Source organism: Trachypithecus francoisi, unplaced genomic scaffold, assembly GCF_009764315.1.
Source record: "Trachypithecus francoisi isolate TF-2019V2 unplaced genomic scaffold, Tfra_2.0 Lachesis_group3, whole genome shotgun sequence".
Taxonomy (NCBI): Eukaryota; Metazoa; Chordata; class Mammalia; order Primates; family Cercopithecidae; genus Trachypithecus; species Trachypithecus francoisi.
In genome coordinates this window covers 148541404-148551072 of record NW_022681468.1, presented here as the reverse complement: position 1 = coordinate 148551072, position 9669 = coordinate 148541404, and the positions used below count along the sequence as shown (strand labels likewise).

At 45.9% G+C, this 9669-nt stretch overlaps 1 protein-coding gene across 1 annotated transcript in view; it reads right to left on the bottom strand.

The window, feature by feature from the left end:
* Window positions 1-6868: 6868 nt before the first annotated feature.
* CHP1 (calcineurin like EF-hand protein 1) overlaps window positions 6869-9669 on the bottom strand; it is a 58405-nt gene continuing 55604 nt past the window's right edge. The window contains exon 7 of the mRNA XM_033190463.1: window positions 6869-9447. Within this exon, the coding sequence (XP_033046354.1) occupies window positions 9394-9447 (54 nt within the window). The 3' untranslated portion in view covers window positions 6869-9393. The remainder of the gene's footprint in view (window positions 9448-9669) is intronic.

Here is a 9669-nt window from a genome sequence, read left to right as displayed (position 1 = left end):
GCGGGCGCCTGTAATCCCAGCTACTCAGGAGGCTGAGGCAGGAGAATCCCTTGAACCCAGGGGGCGGAGGATGCAGTGAGCCGAGATTGCACCATTGCACTCCAGCCTGGGCGACAAGAGCAAAAGTGTCTCAAAATAAATAAATAAATAAATTCTAAAATTTGCCTGGTTTAAGAGAAAAGTGAATTATTATTCACTGTTTGTGGGAATGTAGATCGGAACAGCCACTATGGAAAATAGTATGGAAGTTTTTTTTTTTTGAGATGGAGTCTCAGTCTGTAGCCCGGGCTGGAGTGCAGTGGCGTGATCTCAGCTCATGGCAACCTCCGCCTCCCAGGTTCGAGCGATTCTCCTGCCACAGCCTCCTGAGTAGCTGGGATTACAGCCATGAGCCACTGCGCCCAGCTGGGAAGTTTGTAAAGAAATTAAAAATGGAACCACCACATAACCCAGCACTCCCTCTGCTGGGCATATAACCAAAAGACATGAAATCACCACCTCATAAAGATGTCTGCACTCCTATGTTCAGTGGAACATTATTCACAATAGCCAAAATACGGAACCAACCTAACTGTCCATCAATGGATGAATGGATAAACTGTAGAAACTACAGTGCATATATATGATGGAATCTGTTACTCAGCCCTAAAAAAGAATGAGCTCTTGGCCAGGTGCAGTGGCATACGCCTGTAATCCCAGCACGCTGTTTGAGTTTGAGACCAGCCTGGCAACATGGTGAAATCCTGTCTCTACTAAAAAAATAAAAAAATTAGCCAGGCGTGGTGGCGCACACCTGTAATCCTGGCTACTTGGGAGGCTGAGGCAAAAGAATCGCTTGAATTAGGGAGGCAGAGGCTGCAGTGAACCGAGATAGCACCACTGCACTCCAGCCTGAGCGCAGTGATGCAGAGCAAGTGCTGACAGAGCAAGACTCTGTCTCCAAAAAAAAGAAAAAGAAAAAAAGATTATTCACTGTTCGTGGGAATGTAGATCAGAATAGCCACTATGGAAAACAGTATGGAAGTTTTTTTTTTGTCACAGCATAGATGAGTCAGGAGTACAGAAAGAAAAATACTGCACAATCTCATTTACATGTGAATTTTTAAAAAAATATCAAATATACAGAGTTAGAGAACAAAACAGTGACGGGGGAGTTAATAAAGGAAGAGATATAGGTCAGAGGATACAAAGGAACAGTTACGTAGGCTGAACAAGTCTAACGATCTAATGTACAACATGACAATGATAGGTAATAAAATTGTACTGTAAACAGGATGCATGCTAAATGAGATTTTAGCTGTTGCCACAAAAACAAAAGAATAACTATGTGAGACAATGGATGTTAATTTACTTCACTGTAGAAACCTTTTTACTATCTATAGGTATCCCATAACATCATGTTGTATACCTGAAATATACACAAAATTTGTTTAAATAAAACCACCCAGTAATATATTTTTTTTTAATTGTATTTTTGTTTGAGATGGAGTCTGTCTCTGTCCCCCAGGCTGAAGCGCAGGCAGGGGCGCAATCTTGGCTCGCTGCAGCCTCCGCCTCCCACGTTTAAGCAATTCTCCCGCCTCAGCCTCCCAAGTAGCTGGGATTACAGGCGTATGCCACCACACCTGCTTAATTTTTCTATGTTTTTGTAGAGATGGGGTTCCCCCATGTTGGCCAGGCTGGTCTCAAACTCCTGACTTCAAGTGATCTGCCCACCTCGGCCTCCCAAAATGCTGGGATTATAGGCTTGAGCCACCGGGCCAGGCCTATTTTTTTAATCATTTGATTTCCTTCAATCTAATTAAATATGTGTCTTTTTTCTTTAGACAGTAAAAATTATTGGTAGTTTGAGCAAATGATCAAGATTACTCCTTTTTATTTAATACGTTTTTGTTGAAAAATAAAATATTGAACTTAAATTTCAATAGCTTATAGTCATTTTTCATGTTCATCTTCTGTTGAAGCTAATGGCTTACTGTTCCACTTCTATGTACCTGTTTTCATGCTGCTTAAACAGTATTTGGAACGATTAGCCCACAATTACTTACTTGCCAAGTCCTGAGTTCAGAATTTTGTTTTTGAGATGAATATAAAAGCACCTAAAGGTCAAGGAAAATTTTCTTCCTGTGATAAGGAACCTAAAAATAAAAAGAACATTAAGGATATAGCCCTCACTGGTGCTAGTAACTTCAGTATGCAATATGAAACAAACAAGCTTTGTTAAAAAACATCAGTATCATAAACTATTCAAAAGGAATAATAAGAAAGCAGTTACTCTCTACCTGCACTGGCATTAATTTTAAAAAGATGTCGGCCGGGCGCGGTGGCTCAAGCCTGTAATCCCAGCACTTTGGGAGGCCGAGACGGGCGGATCACGAGGTCAGGAGATCGAGACCATTCTGGCTAACACGGTGAAACCCCCGTCTCTACTAAAAAAAAAATACAAAAAACTAGCCGGGTGAGGTGGCGGGCGCCTGTAATCCCAGCTACTCTGGAGGCTGAGGCAGGAGAATGGCGTGAACCCGGGAGGCAGAGATTGCAGTGAGCCGAGATCGCGCCACTGCACTCCAGCCTGGGCAACAGAGCGAGACTCCGTCTCAAAAAAAAAAAAAAAAAAAAAAAAAAAAGATGTCAAGTCTTGGAGCAGTGATTCTCAAGCTTTTACGGAACACTGTCCTCTTTGAGAATCTGATACTATGGATCTTCTCCTTCCCACAAAAACGTGTAATTGTGCATAACATTTCCAGTAGTTTATTAACCCCTACTTAAGACCTTTGTGTCAGGCCTCTGAGCCCAAGCCTGCACGTATACATCCAGATGGTCTGAAGCAACTGAAGAATCACAAAAGAAGTGAAAATGTTCGGCCCCGCCTTCACTGATGACATTACCTTGTGAAATTCCATCTCCTGGCTCAGAAGCTCCCCCACTGAGAGCCTTATGACACCCCCCACCCCGCCCGCAAGAACACAACCCCCTTTGACTGTAATTTTCCACTACCTACCCAAATCCTATAGAACTGCCCACCCCTAACTCCCTTTGCTGACTCCTTTTTCGGACTCAGTCCGCCTGCACCCAGGTGAAATAAACAGCTTTATTACTCACACAAAGCCTGTTTGGTGGTCTCTTCACAGGGATGCGCGTGACACTTTGCTTTAGTGTAGATGACCACTCCCCTCTGTAAGGTAGGGAGGAAGAATGTTTGCTTAGTTCCTTTCCTCTGGCCGATCTCTTTTTTTTCTTCTCCTGGATGAGACAAAGACAAAAAAACAAAAAATAAACTAACAAAAGCGATAAAAAAAGGTCTCATATAGAAGTCCTTCTGCGTTATTTTTCAGCTCTAGTAAATCCAAGGCCAACAAAGCGCATACCCAAAAAGCTTCATTTGTCTAATGGTGTGTCCATCGGAACTGAACTGAACTAACGTGCCAGTTTTAAACAGGCCACACCAATTTAGAAACCTAGTAACAGGAACTTTCCTAGAATTTAACTGAGAGACCGGATGAGGGGTTACAACAATCCAAATTACAAAAAGAGACAATCCGTTTAGTCAAGAGAACCGAATACTAAATGCCTCACAGTGTTGACACTGTGCAACCCCACCACTTTACACAAACTAGGTTCTAATAACATTAACCTATCATTCTGTCTCTATAAAAACAATAGTGTACACTGAACTCCTGTACTTCTGGGTCGGAAACCAAAAACGGTGAATTCTATCAAAATCCTGGCATCAGCCCAAATTAATGCGCCATTAGAACGTTATCAGGACATCAGTGCCAGAACCGCTTACTCAGATCATAAGTTTGGGAGGTGGGAGTGGGAGCCAACGGATTTAGTAAAGGTTGCACCAGGATGTCCGCGATAAACACACGCGAATGCAATTCCCAAGGGGAACCTGTTACAAGTCTCAAGGTCAAGGAGCTGGGGACACAAAATATTCAGAGCTACAACAGGCCTCAACTGATACCGCAGACGGGCAAAGAGGGGGCACGAAGTCCTAAGGCGAGGAGTATAAGTAAATCAATAAAACAAAGATATTCTTCGAAAAATAAATCGAAGGCAGAAGCAGCGGCTGCCAGATACAGCTCTGTGGGGGTGCAAGCAGAAAGCACAAAGGTGGCTAAAGGCATGGCACTGGGAAGGACCAAGGCGGGCTGAGGAGTGGGACGTGCGACACACCCAGAAGGCAGGTGTCGGCCGCACCGGAGCCGCCGAGGTTGCAATCCCCGCCCGGCCGAGGCCGAGGCCGGCTGCCCGCAACTCGCAGGCTCCTGCGCGCTTCCGTACCCTGCCCGGCTGGGCCACACCACCTCCTCGGCGCCTGCTCGTCCCCCAGTCACTGGCCTTCTCAGCTCACCTTGCACGGTCCAACAGATGCACTCGGCCTCCCGGGGGCTGCCCGCCCCCGGCCCAAAGGCCAGTTTACAGCGGCACGCCTTACTCCGCCATCTTCGCAGCTTCTCAAGTCAGCCAACCCTGCGGTGGGCCGTTCCCACAAGCCCCGCCTCCGCTGCTGCAGCTGAGTGAAGATTGGGCATCGTCCTGCTCGCGCGCGCTCTCCTTGCGTCGTAGGTTGGCTGGAATGCACGTCAATCAATAGCTTTCGCCGCACTCTTTCGATCGCTTTTTAGTCGGATTGGGTCCCAGAATCGAGGTAACACGGAAAAATGCTTTTGTAATTCATTTATTAAGAATGTAAAATTTCCGCGTAGAAGCTGTACCACGTGGTAAGATAGTGTGGCTAGGCTGCGTGACTATTTTAAGCCACTGTTAGGTTAAACTGTAGTACTAATAATTTTATTCTCAGGCCCGAGGGTTTTTTTTTTTTTTTTAATACAGAGTCTCTGTCGCCCAGGCTGGAGTGCAGTGGCACCATATTGTCTCACAGCAATCTCCGCCTCCCGGATTTAAACGATTCTCCTGCCTCAGCCCCTCAAGTAGCTGGGACTACAGGCGCATGCCACCACGCTGGGCTCATTTTTGTATTTTTAGTAGAGACGAGATTTCACTATGTTGGCCAGACTGGTCTCGAACTCCTGACCTCAGGTGATTCACCCGCCTGGGTCTCCCAAAGTGCTGGGATTACAGGCATGAGCCACCGCACCCAGGCTTTTAATTCTGGGGCAGCACAACACCTGGAGAAAAAATGAAATGGTTCCAGTTTGTCTCTTTGACTCTTAGAGGGTTCAAACGTTGTCCTCCTGTTTACAGCTTTGGTCAATACAGGAGAGAAGGATTCGTCACTTTTCTGAGGGCCCTCCTGCATAGAGGAAACCTGTTATAACTGGCAGTTTTGTTGTTTGCTACACCCAACTGTAGGACATCCTTTCTTCTGCACCATTTCCCAGAAGGGCAGGTGTCAGGCCTCTGAGCCAAGCTAAGCCATCATATCCCCTGTGACCTGCACGTATACATCCAGATGGCCTGAAGCAACTGAAGATCCACAAAAGTGAAAATAGCCTTAACTGATGACATTCCACCATTGTGATTTCTGCCCCACCCTAACTGATCAATGTACTTTGTAATCTCCCCACCCTTAAGAAGGTTCTTGGTAATTCTCCCCACCCTTGAGAATGGACTTTGTGAGATCCACCCCCTGCCAGCAAAACATTGCTCCTAGCTCCACCGCGTATCCCAAAACCTGTAAGAATTAATGATAATCCACCACCCTTTGCTGACTCTCTTTTGGGACTCAGCCTGCCTGCACCCAAATGAAATAAACAGCCTTGTTGCTCACACGAAGCCTGTTTGATCGACTCTTCACAAGGACGCGTGAGACAACAGGAAGGGTATATATGGGGTGGCTCCTCTTCAGGGTTATGACAAGCGGGGCCCAGCGTACTGTGTTTGCCAAACACCAAGAGGGCTGTCATCTGGGTGGATTCATAGAAATGCATAGAAATGCAGATTCCTGGCCTGGTGCAGTGGTGCACGCCTGTAATCCCAGCACTTTGGGAGGCCGAGGCAGGTGAATCAACTGATGTCAGGAGACCAGCCTGGCCAACATGGTGAAACACCATCTCTACCAAAAAATACAAAAATTAGCCAGGTGTGGTGGCACGTGCCTGTAGTCTCAGCTACTCAAGTGGCTGAGGCAGGAGAATTGCTTGAACCTGGGAGGTAGAGGTTGCAGTGAGCCAAGACTGTGCCATTGCACTCCAGCCTGGGCAAGAGTGAGACTCAATCTCAAAAAAGAAAAAGCCGGCCAGGCGCGGGGGCTCACGCCTATAATCCCAGCACTTTGGGAGGCCGAGGCAGGCGGATCACGAGGTCAGGAGATTGAGACCATCCTGGCTAACACGGTGAAACCCAATCGCTACTAAAAATACAAAAAATTAGCCGAGCGTGGTAGTGGGCGCCTGTAGTCCCAGATACTCGGGAGGCTGAGGCAGGAGAATGGTGTAACCCGGGAGGCAGAGCTTGTAGTGAGCTGAGATCACGCCACTGCACTCCAGCTTGGGTGACAGGGAAAGACCCCGTCTCAAAAAAAAAAAAAAAAAAAAGAAAAGGCCATGTAAAAGCAGGGTATGTCACCACTGAAGCTGCACATGAATGAGGAGGTGGGCAACTTCACAAGGAATAGACAGATACTGGATTTTTAGGCTTTTTCTACATTTAAGGAGTCGGGGAGTCAAGCACAGAAATTGCATCTTAGCTGGAATGAATGGGAAGTGGCCACAGCTGACAAAACTGTGTCTAGAGGCCAAAAGTGCTGGCCCCTCGAAGAATGTTTCCCCTTCATATGTCCAGGCAGCAGCAGAGTAGACTGCAGCGGACAGTACAGACATAAACTTGAGTTAGGGAGACACTGATTTCAAACTTGAAGGGACTAAGTTACATAAAATTCTTGTAAAATGGACAAAAGTTATTTTGTTTCAACCACAAGTATTTATTGATGGATCGAAGATACAATTTTAATGGAACAGTAAGGCACAACCTTGGATTAAAACACTTTGCTATACAGCCAAAAGGAGGGAAAAGCTATAACCTTAGGAACTTTATGCCAATCAAGAAGCCTCTAAAGTACCTCTCTAATAGATCAGTATCAGACATTCTTCCCTTTTACATTAATTCCTATATTACATCACTTGATCACAAAGTGTGACTGATACTCATAAAGAATTCCTCATTCATTTACATTTGAGCCATCCAGCCAGGCTACTCCCCCTGTTCTCCACCCTTTTCCACCCTTTTGCAGTGGTATTTTTGTAGCAATCCCCTTCCTAAAGAATTACCTACACATCTTCAATAGTTTTCCAAAGCAAGGAAACAAGCAAGCAAGCAATGAGTCAGAGAAAGTCAGCCAAGGGTAGATGTGTGGATAAATAGACTCATAGACACATACATTAGGATAGCAGCAGCCTGATTCACTGAAGTCTACTGACTTTGGCAGAAAAGTTGCTGTGGCTTGCTCAAAGACCTGTAATGCCACCTTAGGTTGTGCTACTAGTGCCAGACCTCTTGTTTTTAAGGGATTAGCAGTGGTCTATACAAGAAGCTAGGGAGCTAATGTAACCAGGCAGCTAATGATACAATAGTCAATGCTTTGGACATGTATTAGGAGCAGACTATGGCTTCCATTATTAACATTTGCCAAGTGTAAATTTCATAAAGAATTTTGTGACTGAGCGTGGTGGCTCATGCCTGTAATCCCAGCACTTTGGGAGGCCGAGGTCGGAGGATCACATGAGATCAGGAGTTCAAGACCAACGTGGTCAACATGGTGAAACTCCGTCTCTACTAAAAATGCAAAAATTACCCAGGAATGGTGGCCACGTCTGTAAACCCAGCTACTTGGGAGGCTGAGGCGGGAGAATTGCTTGAACCCAGGAGGCAGAGGTTGCAGTGAGCCAAGATCCCGCCACTGCACTCCAGCCTGGGCAACAGAGTGAGACTCCGTCTCAAAAAAAAAAAAAAGAATTTTGTGCAAAACTTCAAGACACTAAGGAAGCAATCTTTAAATATTTTGGACTGGGGCCAGGCGCGGTGGCGCACGCCTATAATCCCAGCACTTTGGGAGGCTGAGGCGGGTGGATCACGAGGTCAGGAGTTCAAGACCAGCCTGGCCAACATGGTGAAACCCTGTCTCCGCTAAAAATACAAACAATTAGCCGGGCATGGTGGTGCGTGCCTGTAATCCCAGCTACTTGGGAGGCTGAGGCAGGAGAATTGCTTAAACCCAGGAGGCTGAGGTTGCAGTGAGCGGAGATCACACCATTGCACTCCAGCCTGGGCGACACAGCAAGACTCTGTCTCAAAAAATAAATAAATAAATAAATAAATTTGGACTGGGATATTAGGCACTTCCGTAACACTAATCTTTCTACTTGGAAATGTGAAGTGGAAAACATTCCAGTGCACATAACACTGAGGCATAAACCATGCTGCAAAGGGGTGAATGCATGAGGCTTTATAGGGTGCCCAGCCTCCTTGTTAATAAAAGCCATGAGAAAGTCCCTAGGCATATTGTCAGAGCAGCCATTCTGGTAGTTACAGTGTCCCCAAACTAAGCAAACCTGTAAGCATACTGCTGTTTTTTTTTTAACAGTCAACATTGCACTAACAAGAGGAGCCACACAGGTACAAAGTTGAGAATCAGAGGCCAGAGGTAGAGTGATGTGGGCAAACAGCCTAGAAGACTTGACTCCATACCTCTCACCAAGGCCACCTTTCAAAAAGGGTATCTCCACCTAGCAGCCTTTGATGACAGAGCAGAGTGCAGAGGATGGTCTCATACTTTGAGAGAAATGTTGGTTACCAAAAAGCTCCTGGAGAGGCAACATCCCAGAGGCCCATTTAATAATGAAGGTAAATAAAAACTGCCAGACCCCTGAACTATCCTGCCAAGTCAGAAATACATATATAGGGCATAGCTTGTGGTGCCAAGTAGAACAGAGGAGATTTTGAGGCTTAATGAAAGGCAGAAAGACTGCCAGAGTAAGTGAACAGTATGTTGGATGACACAGAAGTAGGAAGCAAAGAACGTATAAAAAGGATAAAGCATGCTGGCAGACTCGCTGGAGGGAAGGCAGCAGGGCTACAGTCTACACCTGGTGAAAGAGCTTTGCTGGCTTGTTCTTGGCATGATTGCCTCTCTCACTTTCTCAGACTGGATGGATGTGTGGCATTCAGCAGCTGAATAGGGAAGATATTTATAAATGAAGAACTAGTGAATGGATACTGAACAGAAATAGATAGGGTGTACCATTCTGTAATGCCCTGTTTATACACCAAAGGCAGGTTTGTGTTGACAGAACATATTTGGGGTTGTCATGCAACAGCAGTAGTACTTTGGGAGAAGGGGAATGAGGGGGTGAAGGTGGAGTTGGTGGAAGGGGGACTTTCAAGTTCCAGTTCTTAAATACTAGACCGCAAGGAACAGTTTGGTCTCCTTTAGTGAAGAAATCGGATGCTCATTTTCTGTTCTACATCCACCTTCTCCAAAACCTGGGGGAGAAAATCAGGAACAGTTACGAAGGTTAGGAATGTCACAACACTCCCAAGCTCTTATCTGAGTCATGTTCTCCCCACTTCCTCCTGTGCAGTAAAACATCACTTTTTCTTTCTTTTTTTTTTTTTGAGACGGAGTCTGGCTCTGTCGCCCGAGCTGGAGTGCAGTGGCCGGATCTCAGCTCACTGCAAGCTCCGCCTCCCGGGTTTACGCCATTC